The 18623-nt window shown below is 43.4% G+C and overlaps 1 protein-coding gene across 15 annotated transcripts in view; it reads right to left on the minus strand.

The window, feature by feature from the left end:
* Syne1 (spectrin repeat containing nuclear envelope protein 1) overlaps positions 1-18623 on the minus strand; it is a 444430-nt gene that overhangs the window by 15434 nt on the left and 410373 nt on the right. For 10 of the 15 annotated variants that reach the window (XM_021175091.2, XM_029482399.1, XM_029482401.1 and 7 more), the window contains 9 exons: positions 15935-16117; positions 15553-15690; positions 12901-13092; positions 11710-12037; positions 9472-9540; positions 7816-7958; positions 5667-5790; positions 4922-5133; positions 1379-1579 (listed from right to left, as the gene is read on the minus strand). In XM_021175091.2, coding sequence (XP_021030750.1) covers positions 1379-1579; positions 4922-5133; positions 5667-5790; positions 7816-7958; positions 9472-9540; positions 11710-12037; positions 12901-13092; positions 15553-15690; positions 15935-16117 — 1590 coding nt within the window. The remainder of the gene's footprint in view (positions 1-1378; positions 1580-4921; positions 5134-5666; positions 5791-7815; positions 7959-9471; positions 9541-11709; positions 12038-12900; positions 13093-15552; positions 15691-15934; positions 16118-18623) is intronic. The other 5 variants (XM_021175092.2, XM_029482408.1, XM_029482403.1 and 2 more) reach the window with 2 other exon arrangements.

Consider the following 18623-nt stretch of genomic DNA (forward strand, 5'->3'; position numbering starts at 1 on the left):
GAAAGACACCCACATCCCAAGGCTCCCATCCTGCCCTATCCCACTGCACACAGTCCAAGGCTGGCAGAGCCTCGATGCTCTGTATGAACTGGCCCTTGAGCTTCTGATCACTTCCTGTTTTGCTGGCTATAACCTGGTCATACTACCTTCTTGCATGCTCCTAAGAGAAAACACCTGTGCATACTTTGTAGCCCTCCCAACTGCTGAACTCCTTCATAGCAACAACCTTCCAGCATCGGTCAGATGTCCACAGATCCTTTGCCCTCTGTCTTAGGGCTTCTATTCCTGCACAAACCATCATGGCCAAGGAAAAAGTTGGGTTTTGAGGCCCTCGAGGTGCCTCATCTCAGCCATTGAACTTGCACTGCTGGCCATGAGTCTGTTCCAAGCTCCAGTGAGGGAGGAATCCACCTACTCGGGGCTTATCCTGCCCAGTCTGCCCATGCATGCCCATGCCCTGCTTTCTGGGAAGTCACATCCCTGTTTGGGGAGAGCCCCATTAGGGCCACGGGAGGCCCCATTCTCAGACTTTCCCAGGGGCTGAGAGCACTCAGCTCGTGGTAGCTCCGCTGATGCACTTCCTCCCCCCTTGATTACTAATTGAGAAAATGCCTTATAGCTGGATTTCATGGAAGCATTTCCTCCTGGGAGGCTCCTTTCTCTGTCATAACTCCAGCTTGTGTCAAGTTGACACACAAAACCAGCCAGTACACCCTCCCTTCTGTGATGGCTTTTCTCCATTATGGTCCCACCCATACCTATCGATTCCTTGGATAACTATTTCCTTACCTTACATTTATAGTCTTATTTATTTGTATGTGCATTTGTGTGATATGCCATGACACACATGTAGAGTTCAGAGGACAACTTTCAGTTGTCAGTTCTCTCCTTCCCCATATGAATTGCAGGTTGGTAGCAGACACCCTTATCCACTGAGCCAACCTGTCAGTTTCTCCTTAGATTGTGTTGCTATTGTCTCTTTAACAGAAGCACAGGCTGTCTCTCAACTGCTCTGAGCCTTACCTGGCACACAGAAGAAACTCAACAAATACTGGCATAGGTGGGTGAATAAACATCTGTCATGCTTGCTGTGTTGTGCAAAACTTACCTGTCTAAATGTTTGGTAAAATGTGTTTTGAGTGAGTAAATGACATAAATGAATGAGTCAAAGAAAGATTGTCCACTTGGTAAGCACTGGTTTTTAATCTAGAGAAAAGATTAGACAAAACTCCTTGAACATGGCTCACAGGTATAGATTCTCCCATGATAAGAACAGTTACCTCATTCAAATGCTGCCTTTGAAGAGCATGCACATCCTCAAGTAACTGTAATGTTAGGGTCTGGTCTGCTGTCATCACCCACCCTAAGCCCTACCAACCTGGCACTGCATCAGTGCATCCTGCAGCAAGCCTCTCCAGTCCTCCAGCAGAGAGCACACTCGATCCCATCTCCCATTCATCTGGGATAAGCGATCCTGCAAGTCATGACTCTCTTTGCTGTCAGCCTGGGTGAACTCAGAGCTGCAGAGGTTGATGGAGAGGATGATGGCTTTGCGGTGGTCCACGGCTTTCTGGAGCTCCTAGAGGACAGTCAAGCAAGAACAGTGAGAGAAACAGCATTTAAAAAGCACTTTGAAGACCCTTGAAAGCATTTTACTCAAAGATGGAGAGAGCTCTGTTGTTAAAGGTAGAACTTGAGTGCAATCCCCAAAACCCACATAAAAGAACCTGGTTTGGCTTGTAACCCTGAGCTGGGAATGGAGACTGCATGACTACTGGGGCTTACAGGACACCCAGCCAGTGTAGCCTACTTATTTAGATCTGGGTCAGTTAGGAACCCTGTGACAAACAAAAAGCAGAGAGCATTATCAGAATCACAGTCAAGGGTCCCCTGTCCTTCACATGCACATGCACAAGTGTACACATGCACACACACACACACACACACACACATACACAGCCACATAAACAGACACACACACAGACACACACACATACACACAGATAATCCGTATTTCAAGTGTTCACATAAAAAAAGATGTTACATTTTCGTGCACTGTTACATTGTCAGGATGTTTACCAGGTCTCTGTAGAATGGGAATTAGAAATTACAAAGGGAAAAGTGTTCCCTAAGGGAAGGGAAGGGGAGACTCACAGAGCGAAAGGATGGTCAGTACAATGGCGAAAGGAGTCTGAATAACAGTGGGAACTGTCAACCACAGCAAAGCTGTAGACCTAGCTCTACAGTTTGAAGGAGGATGACATTGGCTTTTACAAACATTTCCGAGTGCAATAGTTGTAGTTCACTAAACCAATGACACTCAGACTTCTGTGTGGGAGTGAAATGAGAAGCTCTTTGGTCCTGATGTTCTGGGCTCCAATGGCCTGAAATGCAGGCACATTGTCATGCAAGTTAACGATGATGACGAGTCAAAGGTTGTGGCTATGGGGAAGAAAAGTATTTGGCTACTTCATGACTTAATCAACTTAGTTGGACCTCAAAAACAAACAAACAAACAAACAAACAAACAAGGCAGCAAAATAAGCAGGGAAACAAAATCACTAGGCAACAAGAAAACAGTTTAGGACTCAGTACCAAGAACCTGAGTTTTTTAACTCTAAAAGGTTTCGAGTCTGTGTACTGGTAAACAGCCAAAGATCCATACTGGGTGAGCATTCTAGAGATCACACGGTAAATTTTCTTATAATTTCTCATTATTTCTGTCATGTTCCTAACTCAACTTAATTTTTTTTTAACTTTCAATAAATCTTCAGTGTGATTCTTCAGGTGCCACCACGAAGACAGCACACATCAAGAGATGCTCTGAAAGGTCCTCAATTACTCCCTGGATCTGCTGACAGAGAACAGTGATCTACTGACAGAGGATCAGGGAAAGGTGTGGGACAGGTGTCTTTTGCTCACCACACAGGATGGCATCCAAGACCTTACTTTCTGGCCTCATTTTGCTTAAGTCTGAGATTCTGGTCAACAATAGGTGTCTTCTTTTTAAAGGGGCCTGCTTATAATGCAGTACTACCGAGATACAATGCTTCAGGAACTGTAGAGAAAATGAATTTCATTATGTAGCTCTTGTAAATTGCATCCCTCACGTGTGCTTTGTCCTGGAGGTCATGGGGCTGGCTCAGAGAGCATCCCCTTGGATAATACTCTGGGGATTTGAATTCAGGAAGATTCATTTCTGTGTCTGGAGGTTTAAAGGGAAGCAACGTGATCATCAAAAGAGAAGCCGAGATAGTATCAATATGGAATGAATAGCATATGCTAAAGAGCATGGGAACACAAAGGGAGCATGCACATTATCCCAGGAGGCTTTGTTCGGAGAAGAAACATGTTTTCATGTTCTCCAGACAAAAATCACAGGAGTTACAGAGCTACTAAAAGGAAATGCAGCCCCAGGTCTGCAGGGAACACTCGAGGGTCTGCAAGGGAGTACAGCTCTGTGAGGGAGGATGTCTAAGAACCAGACCTGTAATTAAGAGACAATGTCTGTGCACTCACCAGCCCAGAACAAAATCAGAGGCCACTGAGGCACAGAGGCAAGTGTTTCATCACAGAAATTCAACGGACTTGTTTTGTTTGACTTGTTTCTATGCAATTGTTTTTGCCATGGCCCTAGTGAATTCAGTAACTTTCCCTGATGGGAGAAAGTCATGTGATTTCACAGCGTCTCCCCCGACTCACACTAGAGTCATCTTGGGAACGATTTCTCTCCAGTTCTACAAAGATGAGGGAGGCTCTGTTCAGACCTGCATTCCTTTTATGAAGAAATCAAATAGGTTCTACAGGTTGCAGGCCCTTTACTGAAACCTACCTGGCCATTCCTTAAAATACTAATTAACTAAGCTGTTAAGTAATAGTTTACATGATAGATTGATGGATCACATGGTCTTCTTTTTTTGACATTTTCAAACCAACTTAATAAACAGTGTGGGTTTGAGATGGTCAGGGAAAAGGAGGATATTCTATTCATTCCTGTTAGACATTATCTGATTATAAAATGTCGCCAACAGTCTCAGGTGTCAAATGCTTGATCTCCAGTTGGGGAAGTTCTAGAAATTTCTGAGCTAGTTCTTAACCAGTAGAAATAAAGGAGAAAGCTGTCTCCTTCCAAGGCTGTTTATGATTCCCCAGCTATTTCTTCTTGCCTTGTTTCCAAGTGCTATGAGTTGAACAGCGTCCTTCTCCACATAGGCCTGCCACTGTGATGTTCTGTGCATGTGCACAAGGCCAAGCTAAGCAACCACCAAGTAAACCCTCAGAATCCAACAGTTTTTTCTTGCCTTTTACAGGGTTGATTACATTAGGTGTTTCTGTCATGTTGCTCAGAAGATTAACCCAGATGCTTTCTGGCTGTTGCCCTGAAGAAGTGAAGAACTAGAGACAAGTTTATGAATGGTTTGGTCAAGGAGATGGCACTGCCAGTGGTTGATTCACCACACAAATTTATCTGAGCTTGAGACCAATAACACATATAAAACAAACAAACCAAGGCATGGTGGAATATGCTTATAATAATCCTTATGATGGACAGGCAGAGATCCCTGAAGCTCACTGGTTAACCAACATACCCAATGTAGACATTCTAGCCAATGAGAGACCCTGCCTCAAAGAAAGAGAAACAACCAACCAAAAAAGCTCTACAACCAAATGATGAATACAGAAGTAAGATTGTCCTCCTGTCTTCACAAGCATAGGCGCATATATGTACTTCTGTACCTACATAAACATGTCTACACACATGTATACATGTGTGCACTCAGAAACACATACACACCCAGAGGCAGAGACAGAGAGATACAGAGACAAGGAGAGACAGAGAGAAAGAAACACATTAGCTGTTACACGTGACCTCGGTCTTCTGGCTGCCGAGGAAGGAAAGCAGAGACAGGTAGGTAGGTACCTTGAGCTTTTTGATGTGAGCCTCGATGGTGTGGATGTCAGTGCTGAGCGCCAGGTGCTGGAGCCTGTCCAGCTCCTCCTCCGTCTCTCCTAGCCAGGCCCAGATATTGTTGAGGTCAGAATTAAACTGCTGCCACTTCTGAAGGTTCTGCTTCATCCTCAACTCCTTGCTCATTGCCTGGGCCTGCAGGAGCTCCCAGCGGTCAATTACACCTGGCAGGGCACACACAGAACAGTGAGCAGGACTTCTACACCCGTCGTGAAGTTTAGGAACACTTTAGATACATATGGTGGCTAACTTTAAAGGGCAAGGAAAAGGACAGTGATGTCACTGATCATTTCTGCTGCCATCTGTTAAATGGATGTAATGGCTCTATTACACCTATTGCTTTCTCCAATGACAATGGTGGAAAGCACATTTGCCACTCAGGATTTAACACCATGACAAGCTTTATGAGGGGTGCAGATCATGTGAAGAGATCAATCCGTCCTTGATCCATCCTTGATCCTTGATCCGTCCTGTAGTAGTACCCTGGAAACATATTCAAGAAACTGACAATGTAGATCAGACAGGGCATTTGATTAAACGGAGCAGCAGAAGACACATCATGTCAGGAAACTCTCCGTCTCCTGCTGTCCTGGGATACATGCTGTAGAGGGAGGTTAAGCAGCTGGTGGAGCCTGGTGTGACAGTGTGGTTTGAGGTCTTGTTTATGGCTCCCTCGAGCTGAGGGCACGGTGCTCACCAGCTGTCTGAGTCTCTGTGCTGTTGAGGTTAACAAAGCCAGGAAAGCTCTCTTCCTCCGCCAGCTTGTGCTCCAGTCTCCTCACGGAATCTATGCTGCCACTGCACTCGCCCAGCAGCTTCATCTGTGTAGACAAACCAAAAGCCAGCTCTGTCATCCTGTCATGTCAACCCTCACAAGCACAACGTGCTCGGGATCAGCATCTTTATGGTCCCTCAACAAGTCAGTGGCTGTTTTACTTCTTCGTCTTGCTCCAGTAAAAATAAACAGAATTCAAAATATGCTATTTCAACAGGACACATACACACACACAAACCCTTAAAGACACACTTTGTATGCATGATAGGCATGTGAAACGCCTGTGTGTCCTGACCCCATTAGGGTCAAGTGACCCCTTCACAGAGGTCACCTAAGGTGACCAGAAGACACAGATATTTACATTATGGTTCATAACAGCAGTAAAATCACAGTTATGAAGTAGCAATGAAAATGATTTTGTGGTTGGGGGTCATCACAACATGAAGAGCTGTATTTAATGGTTGCAGCATTAGGAAGGTTGAGAACCTCTGTTTTATATGAATCTTCAACAGATCAAACTGCTCTGCAATTTAAAGATCACAGTCCTCAGCTGGAGAGGCAATATCCAATTTTTGGCAAATTGTTTCTTCTTTCTCTTTACTAAACCTAAAAGTACCACAAATCCCATTGGAACAACATTTACGTTAAATAACTGAAATACTTAAGAGTTTTGAGAAATATGAAAGCCAGCTGTTTTATGAGAAAAATGTACAGCAATGTTTAATAGTCATCAAGGGACTAAGTTCAAAACTCAAAGTAAAACACACAGTATTCAAATATTAAAAGAACAGAACTGTAGCTAGGCTTGGTTGCATGGGAGCAAGATCCTAGCATTTGGTGGGTGGAGAGAGAAAAATCATGAGCAGGAGACCAGCCTGGCTATATGACAAGAACCTCCCTCAAAATAAAGGAAAGCAAAAATTACAAGGTAAACTGACCCAGGACACGGCTTTCAGCACATTCTTGTCAGGAGACCATAATCTTGACTCTCAATGTTTCGCACAGTGAGAACACTTGCTACTTTGACTGAGGTGAAGCAGCACCTCAGTGATGTCAATGGGGTCAACATGAAGCTATGCTACACTTGAATTTTATCTTCTACAGTCCTGAAGTTTGCACCCAGGTCCTTGAGCATGTTGGGCCCACACTTTACCACTGAGCTGCATCTCCAATCCCTGTACTGCACTTTAAAAAGAAGTTTCACGAAGGAGTTGTGACTTCGAGGGTATTGGTAACAGAATGTTCAACAAGAACAGCTTTCTCCCTGATTCCAAAATGGAGGACCCATGGGAGCTCATGAAACCACCAGGACTTAGCTTTCCATCCCTTTGACCAAGAGCTAGGGGAGAGATTTACTTTAAAATTCTCTTGCTTAAAGTGTATAGGTAGGTTGCTGACCAAAAAAAAAAAAAAAAAAAAAAAAAAAAGTTTGGTTGGCGACTACAATGTATAGATTTTACTGGATATACTAGCAACAGAAATCACAGAACTGGTAGAGATCTCTTCTCCCAAAGCCTGCTCTAGTTAGGATGGCTTCCTTCAGACTCAGCACCCACAGAGCAGAAGGCGGGGCTAAGAAGAGGCTGGTAGCACAGTGCCAGCCTAGTGCATACAAGGTTCAGTTCTCAGCATTGTGAAATATCCTCAAATCAAAAGCAGAAGATTACAAACACTCCTAAGGTCGTGAAATAAATTAAGAACTAAAGCAACAACAACAACAACAATGAAATCTCATATTAGTAATCCAGGGATAACCTCTGTCCAAAATTTATTAGCTGAATTTGGACAGGCACCTAGTGACATTTGGAAGTGAAAGGTTTTGGTTGTCTTCAGCTAAGTGGATCATACTAAGTTCTCAGTGAAAGGTAACAGGCTGGTGGTGACAATGGGCCTCAGGGCCTGCCATCAAAAAATAATCTCAAACAGATTGATGGCCTTGTTTCACACACCCATGTCTTAAGTACAGAGGTGGCCCTCACAAAGCCCATGCGCTGCAGACAGATGGGCTGGTTGGCCAGACCTGTAATGTGTAGGTCTAGGTCGGAAGCATCATGCTAGCTGGAGCACTCACGTAGCCCTTGTAGCTGGTGTCCAGGTCTGGCCCTGTGGGGGTTTTGCTTCTGAGGATATTTGCGGTTTGCTGTATCTGGAAGCGGCTGTCATCCAGGGCTTTGTCCAGTTGCCTCATCTGTGACTCCAGTGAGCTGGGATCCCCTGTGGTGCCAACCATAAGAGTCACATCATCTGACTTATTTCAAGCTTGTCAGTCAAGAGGCTTCATAAAGCATTTGAGCTATGGCAAAGCAGAAAGTGTGTGTCTGGGGAATCGTAAAGCAGGTTTAGTGCTGTCCTGCTAGAGGGTTAGACATTAAAGCCAGTAAGTGTGCTTCCTAAAGAGACTCAGCAGCCTGGGCTTGGCAGAGAGCTCTGCAGTGGATTCTGAACAGCCTCTGAGGGTCCTGCTCCCTTCTCTAGCCATTCTCAAGGCACAGTGCTATACACAGTGGAAGACTTTCCCAATAATCTGCAGAGTTACTGGCTACATCCCAAGTACCAGGAGATAGATGCATCCCATACTCACTTAGCTAGCAGGGAAGGCTTCACCCTCAGATTTGTCTCTGTGCATGTCAGAGACATCAGTACCACTTAAATCCCTGGCTGCATGAATTCAAGTTAACCAAGAAAAGACTAGCTCAGAATAAACATGTGTAGAGGATGAAACAAAACCTGGCTTCTGTCTCTTCTGTAGGCATGTTCTTACTTGCTGCCTAGGTTCTGGCTCACCCTCTCTTAACAGCTTTGAACTTATTGTATGCCTGTGGGCATGTGTTTGCAGGTATGTGTTTGCATGTATACTATAGTTATTGCTGGCCAAGAACATTGATTATCTGAGTAGCACAAAGACTGGGTGAAAATAACAAATGAATTAAGCTTTCTAAAATGTATTCCTAAGTCTACCTAGGAGAGATAGCTAGCTGGAAATCATTGAGAAAGTCACTGTAAAACTAGCTTGGTTTTTGACCTTGTGTTGGCCTCCAGAAACTACAGACAGCTATAAACTAGAATCTGACTCAGAAACAGCAATGGTCTGCCACCCGTCCTGACCACTGACTTGTGCCTTCAGTGTGTTTAAGTATGTACAGGATCTAATGCAAACTAGTATAGGATATTGAGCAAAACTAACTTCTCTTTTCAATGCTTCGGATTTCAGAAGTCATACTCTGAAATGGCAGTCTAAGGATTACAATGTCATGGTGGACATTTCTCATTTGAGGAGGCAACACTTTTGAAATCAAAAGGAAATGCTTTATCGGCTGCATTATGTTCACACCCACGTGGGGGCTGTGGCAGAGCGTATAGCCAACATCGTTTGTCCAGCCAGTAGCTGGTCACAGTAGCTTCCCACCAATGGGAAGATGAGAGCACATAGTCTGAGCTTTGGCCTCCTCTCCCTTCAGCTGTCACTGGGCATGGAGTTCTCTGTAATGAGACTGGTTACCACTTGACAAGCTGAGGAGCTACGATTTCATGACCTGCATATGGAGATCGTACTCTTGGTGTGGATCAGTCCGCAGCTTTTTTTTCCCCTTAATGCAGGAGGAAGAGAAGAAGGCTGTGCCTTAGCATGCCAGAGCTGTGAGAGGTGAGGAAGCTCAGGAGGAGGAGGAGGGGCTGTTGGATCACAGTGGGTGTGGGAGGGAGGTGCGTTCCCACTTTTTATGCCTACCAGACGTATTTCTGATTGCATTTTCTGTGAGTTTTACATAGGCCTCAGGGTTCTCGGGGATCACTACATCTGCAAAAAGAGCACAGTCTAAGTTGACAGCTAAATGCTGGACCCCTCTATTCCCTGTGGTGGGAAAGTAGTTTGCCTCAGGGGAAAAAAAGAGAGAGGAACTCGTTCTTGACAGTCACTGGCACGAAGGGGAGAGCATGTATGCTTGCCAAAGGCTTCATGTAATGTATCCTGCTAAGAATTCATACTGACTGTTTTCTCTGCCAGTCACTGCTTAAAGTGCTTTTATCCTCACAGGAACCCTAAGAATACCCAGTAGTATAATTTCCATTTTATAGACTAGAGGAATGTGGTTCCTCACACAAACCTATAAAGACACTCAGTGGCAGAAGAGAGATTCCCTGTTGATGGCATGTTAGCTTTGAGAGAAGGTCTCTCACAGCACAGCCAACTCTTCAAGTCTCCAACTTCCTACGTAGCTGTGGTGGTTTGTAATGAGAAACACCCGCCCCAGGCTCTTTTGGTCATCAGTTCATGGTGCTTTAGCGGGGAACTGTGGAACAGAACCTTAAGGAGGCGGAGCCTTGTTAGAGGAAGTACGTCAGTGGGGGCGGGGCTGATAAGTTTCTAGCTTATACTTCCTCTGCTCATGCTCTGCCTCCTGGGTATGGGTAACAATGTAACAAGCCAGTTTCTTGCTCTTACTCCCATGCATGCCTTTCCTGCTACGGTGGATGCTTATCCCTCTGGAAACATAAGCCAAAACAAGTTTTTCCCTTAAGTTGCATTTTGGTCATAGTGCTTTATCATAGCAACAGAAAACTAACCAATACAGTGGCAGAGAATTATTCTGAACTCTTGATCTTCCTGTCTCCACCTCTTGAGTGCTAGGGTTACAGATGAATAACATCACATCTGGATTAGAATGGGAATTTCTGTGCAGACAGCTTTTAGAGGGACACTGTTGCCTATATCTGTGTGTGAGCCATAAATGAGAATTTGAAGTCTTGATAGCCACATTAGGATAGTCATAAACAAGTGGATCGTTTTACCTCTAAAAAGCAGCATATAATAGTCAAATATAGCACTAAGTTTGTGTTCAACCTTTGTTCTGAGTCTTGAAAAGTGACCCATGCATATAAGTGCATTTTCTGTCTATAATCAACCTCAGCTAGGGCAGTCTTACTTCAAGGCTTTCTAGCCATGTCTAGTTGAGGGCTGAATGATGGACTATGCTGTCCTCCACTGTTCATGGCTTTTGTTTACCTTCTGTAAGGTCCTCTTTTCTCAGTCTTCCCCCACTAAATGTGATGCTGCTTTGTTCTTCTTCCTGTTTCTTTCAGGATGCCTTAGCTGTATGATTTCCCCCGTGCATTCCCAGAATTCCTAATTACACATAGATGACTCCCTGCCTAATATGCATCTGCAGATAAACACTTAGACCCATGCATCTGTTTCTAAACTGTAGGCTCTGGGAGTTCTGTAAATATCTCAAAATGGGGATGGATGCAACTAACGTCTGTACCTTCACAACTCAACTCTCTCATCCACCCACACCACGTGTCCTCTGAGCCGAGGACCACTTTCATCTTCCATTTAGATGCCTAATCCTGAGTCACCTCCATCTCTTCCCAATCATCTGATATCGGAGAGGATTCATTTCTCATGATGTATCACCCCTTCTTGGTGCTGTTTCCCTAATTCAGATCATTACCTATGCTCATAAATAACACTTGTCTGAATGCTCTTGTTTCCAATTTGTGTTCCACCATGCATGGAGAGCACACAGAGTTAAACTGAAAATATACAAATTTGGTTACATCTCTCCTTTAATCTTCCACTGGATCCCTATGCACTTCAGGGTAAGGGCCAAACTCCTCTCCATGGTGAACTGGTCATTTCAGGGCCAGCCCCTTATTCACTTTCCCATCTTCCATTGAGCCTACTCTATGCCATCCAGCACAATTTTATTCTTGACAAACTTCAGATGACCCAAAGCACCAAGGTTGATCACCTGGCAAGGCTCTTCTCTCTGCTATTTTCACCTCACGGACTCATCATTATCCTACTAGTCTCACACAAAGGTTTCTACCCAGCCCGGGACTGACATTCTGTGATGTCCCTGTGTGACCATGTATATAGAGAGTGCTTATAACTTTCAGGGTAGATAAGTCCAGATACCTGATGTGCCCCTCATATGGATTCCCAACAGGAAGTTTTCTCTCCTACCTGACAAGCCAACAGCTCCCCTGAGGTAGAACTCCTTGTCTTCCTCGCCTTCTTCATCTTCTGAGGGCAGAGTTCGGGATGCTGACTCTAGGTCTCGACTGAGGTCGTAATCGTGGTCCCATTCCAGGGGGATGGAGTCCACGCTGGCTGGCGTATCTCGCCCTGACCGCTCACTCCGAAGGGGCTGAGGAAGGGAGAGGGAGGGGTTGGAAGAAGGCTGTGGGGAGGGCATGCCATCTGCAGACGGGTCCTGCCATCGGAGGTCTGAAAGAGCCGTGGAGTCTTCGAGATCTAGTTCTCGGTCCGAGAGGTCATGGTCATCTGGCAGCTAAAAGGGAAGTCACAACTCTGTCACTGCAAGAATAGGATCCACTTCTTACTCCAAACAGGTGAGACCTTCAATCAATGAATGGCAGCATGTCCTGCTGACCATATGGAGTTAACTTTATCAACAGATACAGGAGAGCTTCCTGCTGACTTTCAAAATACCTTACATACTCATCTGTTTCAGTGTCAGTTTTAACACAGATAAAGTGGGAATATATTAAAACCTATGCCAAGGGACCATTATAGGAAATTAAAAAGTATTAATAGTATTAAAATATTAAAAAGATAAAAAATATATAAATAATGGACCAAGTAGCATGTCTCCAACTTAACCGGCACACAATGGCATATTATTCTCTGGATTCTACATGCTAGACATGAAGCATGTTTATAATCACAGGACATTTCCAAGTGTTTGGATTGACAGCAGCATTCACTGTTGAGGAGATGAAATTGTAGGGGCGGGTAGAAAAGAAAACGGAAGGGAGCAATTCATTCAAAAATAATCTCACGAGCTGAGCCATTGCTCATCCTACTGCATCTCATCTCTTCTCAAAGATACCCCATCTCCTGCAGAAGAACAAGGGCACACAGTCTGCCTAAGCTGTTATGCAAATACATGGCCACTCAGCAAATGAACAAAACAGCTCTCCCTACAAGGTGGTGACTATGAATAAATCCATTTTAAAGTTAGGGAAACTGAGGTGAGGGAGGTAAGGCAACGTGTCAAAAGTTATATAGATGACAGTATCGAGGCTTAGAACAATCCAGGCATTCTTCTTCTAGACTCTGGGCTCGTTCATGACTAATCCCATACAGCTAATTCTCTCTGGATTCAATGAGAAAGAAACAAGTGCCTCTTACTGGCAGGCGGATCAGTTTCTTGTGATATCTTTCTACGCGTCCAAAGACCTCCTGGCAGTAGCGTCTGAGCTCGTCCAGTTCCTCCTCGATGACAGCAGCATCCAGTGGCTCGCTCTTCTCTATCAGCTGCTCCCCCTGGGCAATGATCTGCTCGATTTTATTATGATTCAGTGAGATCTCCTGTTGGAAAGCCTGAGGGTGCAAAGACAATGTGGATTTTACACATCTCAAAATGATATCTAGTAAGGTACGCATTTCTCTCAGTGTCAGAAAGATGATAAGGGGAGGGGGGGTGTAATACATGACTTACTATATACAAAGATAAGACAAAGATGGAGCAGTTATTTTCTAAAGTAAAATATCACCTTAAGACAGAATGGGAGTCAGATATCAGAAAAGAGCCTTTGGTAATAACAATGTATTACCACAGTGCAGGCGGAGAATAACAGATAAATATCCACAACTATCATGGTGCTAATAGTGCTGCTGACTCCTGGTAAAAATGATGGTGTGGTGTGAGCATGTTGCTTTATTCCACATAATATATATCCTATGTCACACGTACACTAAAGGGAGGCGTCACAGATCCTCATGATTTTTTGGTTGATTTGGAACCTAAGAATCAGAGCATAAAGGCATACTGATTTGAAAAGATGGGATCCGGGAAAGATTATTCTACAAGAGTCTATATGATTTCAAAGACAGATATGGGCACAAGTTTCAAGAGACAGATGTTCATTTAGTCCAAAAATAAGCGCTAGAAGAGTTTAAATTGTCCACTAATAAGAAAGACTAAGGACAATGGAGGATAGTAATGCCTTTAAGATTTTTCCAGACCTTAAAAGGAAAAGTTCCAACTGTCAGGTGGTAGAAGTGTCTTGTTAGTGTTCAGATACTGACTTACTTCTGGGATGAAGTGAGACAGTTGTGTGTGTGTGTGGGGGGGGGGCAGGGCAAAGCATGAGCAGAACACTGTGTGCAATTTATGACACCGTGATAAGGCACTACTAAGGGTAATTTCTTTTGTTTCATCATAAAATCCCAAGTTTTGGGATTCTGGTGCTGTGGAGAGAAACCACGACCAAGGTAATTCTTATAAAATAAAGCATTTAACTGGGTGTTTGTTTACAGTTTTAAGTCAGTTGTCATTATGGCTAGGAGTGTGGTTAACACATATGGGGCAGTAGCAGTAGCTAAGAGCTATGTACTCTGATCTGCAGGTTAAGAGAGAAAGCCTGCGTTTGATGTAGGTTTTTAAAAGCTCAAAGCCCACCCACAGTGACACATTTTCTCCAACAAGGCCATACCTCCTAATCCCTCTAGTCCTTTCAGTTTTGCTTCCTGGTGAAGTATTCAACTATGTGAGCCTAAGGGGTGGGGTGGGGGGCAGTCTTATCCAAACTATCACAGGCATTATAACTATTCCTAAAAAAGAAACAAGCAAACATACAACCAAACAAAAAACCTCAACACTGGAGTATTAGGGGAGGTGGTTAAGTGGCATAATTTATACTTCACGTGTACAATATCCTGGGTTTTATTCTCAGCACCAGCACATAAATAAACAAATAATCAAACAAACAACCAAACAATTTTATTGTTTTTTTGAGACAGGGTCTCATGTAGCATAGGCCAATCTCAAACTTGATAAATAGACAACTGTGATCTTGAGCTCCTAGTCTCTCTGCCTCTAAGCCCCAAGTGCTGGGATTACAGAAGTATAGCATCTTACCATCTATTTTTGTTTGTTTTGTTTTAGCTTGAAGCACCATAAAATGTCAGAAACTGCCTCAAAAATGATTGAGCTCACAACTCCCTTTTTAAATGCACATCTCTTCTATGAAGGTCTCTAGCTAGCACAGTGTCTGAATTAAGTAGTGAATGATAAAGCATGCATTTAAGATTAACTTAGCCACCAAAAACATAAACTATGTGGAATAAAATCCCCCAATGAGAACATAGCATTGTAAGTCAGCAAAATGGCTCAACAGGTAAAGGTGCTTGCCACCAAGCGTGAGGTCAGATGGGAGCTCAGTTCCTGAACCCACGTCATGGAAGGAGAGAACCAACTGCAAACTGGCCACCTCTGCAAACACAGTGGCACACGGACTTCCCTGGCCCCTGCTATACACATACAATAATCAGATGAAAGCAGATGAAAAGTTGGACTTTTTTTTTTCTGGAAACTGGAGCCACCAAATTCTATATAGATTTTGGAAATAAGTAATATGTTAAACAACAACGGCATCAAAAATCCCCAACACTGACAACCAAGTTAATATTTTTAAAGTATTTATGTTAATGGGTGGATTAGAGCAATTTTAAAAGATTTCAACATTGCCTGGTATAATAGCTCATACCTTTAATCCTCTTCCTTAGGAGGAAGAGGCAGGCAGATCTCCAAGTTCAAGGCCAGCCTGGTCTACAGAGTGAGTTCCCGGACAGCCAGGGCTACATAGAGAAACCCTGTCTCAAAAATTAAAAACAAAACAGAACAAAAAACTTCCTCAAATTCCATATGTTTTAACATCTCCTGTTCATGAAGAACTACGTTTTCAAAGGCTCTCTACTCAACTCTCCAGAAAGCGATTTGCAAACCCTCCCCTTTTCAGCATTCTTCCACATTGATAATTTGAATAACTGACTCATTACCTTGAGTTGCTTTATTTTAGCTTGAACGTCACATTCCGAAAAATGTTCAATATTGGTGAGCTGCAGATCCATCTCTGTGAGCCAGACAAGAATGCTGTCCCGGGCAGTCTCAAACTCCTCACGCTGGCTAATGAAGTGCTGGAAGAAAGAGGAGGATATTAGGCACTAAAATGTCCACAGTCACACACTGATATGGCCCAGCCAGTTCCAGCCTTTTGGGAAGTCAATTTCTCACAAGCATGGAGCACCCTAAACTCTCTTCCTATCACTTGCCCCTCCATCCCCTCCTGCCCTTCCAACTTCCACTCTCCCCAAGAACATGTCTCACTAGTCACGGCTTATCCTCTGGTCCCCATACTATGAGACAAGACTTAATGAGAACCTTGAGCCTGCGCAAGATTGAGGTGACCCGCTTCTGTAGGTCGTCCCATCTCTGGTTGCCCCCATGGACCATCTGCCTGAGGCTGCAGGCGGAGTCTGTGCGATTCTCTCTGGCCAGGCGCCGGTACTGTTTGTTGATAAGCTCTAGTTGGGTCAGGCTCTCATGGACCTGCCGCTGGAAAGCCTGAAGCCACAGGGAAGTTAATCAATGTGGGAGATCCTTCAAGGACATAACTCAGAGGGTATGCCTCTTGGTTTTCATACTGCACAGTCAAGGAGCACAGAAGTTACCCTATCACAGACCCAGCAGATCGACCAAGAGCCACAAGAAATGACAGAACTCTAAGGGATGATTGTATTTATCAATTAATACACAGAAAAGCAAAATGTACACATATATATTTGCATATTGGTATGTACACAAAACATCACCTATAGAGTGCTGCATGCATTTTTAAAATGACTAATAAAATCAAGCCAAGTACGGTGGCACAAATTTGCAATTCCAGTGCTTGGGAAGCAGAAGCATCAGAATCACAAGTTCAAGGTCATCCAGGGACTGAGAGCCAGGCTGGGGCTGGGGATTGGTCTGGAGCTGCTAGGTATTCAAATACTAAATTCTGTACTCCAAGATCTGGCTGCCCCACCCAGTAAGAGTGAATTGCCATGTACGCTGGACCAGCAGCATGTGTCCCCCAGAATAGACTGTTGGAGCAGAAATAACGGGAAAGACGCAAACAGCAAGTATTTGGGGAGCAGAGTTGGGGAAGTAGTCAGTTTAGTCATTAGAAAATTAGATTAGGCGACATCCTCCAGTAACTCCGCAAAGCTAAATAAATAAATCCATAGGATTTTGACTCAATTATCAGGGGGGCTGGCCAAGTCATATTAATAATTGATCAAGTTTATTAAAATCCATTTTACCATGGGCTATGTGAATCCCTGTCTTGAAAAACAAAAAGAAACATATAAAATAAATAATAACCAGGAAACAAATTTTCCTATCTAAGAAATTTCTGCAAGAACATATACGGGTGTTTATATGTTAGATTGAAGTGGTCTCAAGACCTCTGTGTCCATGCTGAGAGATGATGTGTAAAATGGCACTGTGCATTTGTAGAATATGTAATTTCTTCAAAGTGCAGAAATCACCTCAATCCTGGTGTCCATTAGGAACGAAACTAAAACCATCTTTGGCAGAAGTGCCTCTAATGCCAGCTGTTAACCCTGCTTTTAAGAAAATCAGTTTAGTATAAAACACAACTAACTTTGCATTAAAAAAAAAAAGACACAGCAGTTTGAAGAAGGTCCTTTCTTCTCAGCTTTCATAAAAGATGCCAGAGCTGTTATCCTAGCATAGAGCATGGATGCTCTGCTCTTGAGGACATGACATGGAACAGAAATTGTATGGGTACTAGCACTTCCTTCTACCCCTGCTGCAGGGCCGAGCACTAACCAACCAAACACCCACACAAATAAAATACAGCTTCACTCTAAATGCATGCACCCTGTTTTGTGGCTGACTTTTATCCCAGACCCCAACCCAAATGTTATGAGTGGCTTAGTGGCGTTGATTTTATGTGCATCTCACACTTCTGTGTTGGTTGCCTCCTCACACTGCTCATAGGATTGAACCCCTGCCCTAGAGGTGCTTTTCCTTCTGAGAACTGCTTTCAGAACACCCATCCCAGCAGGCTATCTTAAGCTTTAAAGAAATTAGGAGGTGCTCAAGGAGGTTCTACTTTTGATGTTATAATATGTCAGAGCGTAGATCTGCCCGCTCAGGTATAGCACTCAGGGCTAGCACCCCAGTGCACCCAATGTCTTTCCCAATGTTTCTGCAAGTGACTGAATGATCCTTAAGCAGAATTTTGTATCTGTGACATTTTCTGTCTGCGAGAAAATTAAATATAAGAATAATGATACTTAATAAAAAAAAATCAATTATTTCAGTGCTGGGCATCTGAGTCCAAAATAGAATCAAGAATGATCCCATATAATCTGCTTTGTAGTATTAGCCAATTATGAGAGGTTTTAACCTTCACAAAGCACAGTGCTACAAGACAGAGGGCAGGGTCACTTCCACCAGCACTGTGAAGTGATCTGGATTCTTCAGCAGTTTAGGGTGGCTTTTTGCTAGAGAAAAAATTTTTTTAAAAAAAATATTTTATTTATTTATTTATTTATTTATTTATTTAATATATGTGATGAGTAGCTATCTTCAGACATACCAAAAAAAGGGCATCGGATCTCATTACAGATGGTTGTGAGCCAACCATGTGGTTGCTGGGAATTGAACTCAGGACCTCTAGAAGAGCCCTTAACCACCAAGCAATCTCTCCAGTCACCTAGAGAAAACTTTTTACAGAGGCATTTTCTCTCTCTGTACTTATTGGTTTAGTTTCATATACTTTTACTTATTCCATATAGCATCAAACACTATTATACTCAGAGAGTTATCTATCAAGGATTCAGATCTATAAATCAGACAAGAATGAGAAGAAATTTCATTTTCCCTCCACTAGCTCAAGGCTTGGTTCACATCAAGTCACTGATGTCATGGGAGAAAATCAAGTCATTTATGGATTTAGTTGAAATGCTAGTTTCATTTATATACATCTTGAGGAGGACTGAGGAAAAATTACCAGTGGGGCACCAGTGAGGACTATTTAGAACATGTCAGAACCATT

Source organism: Mus caroli, chromosome 10 (genome assembly GCF_900094665.2).
Source record: "Mus caroli chromosome 10, CAROLI_EIJ_v1.1, whole genome shotgun sequence".
Lineage (NCBI taxonomy): Eukaryota > Metazoa > Chordata > Mammalia > Rodentia > Muridae > Mus > Mus caroli.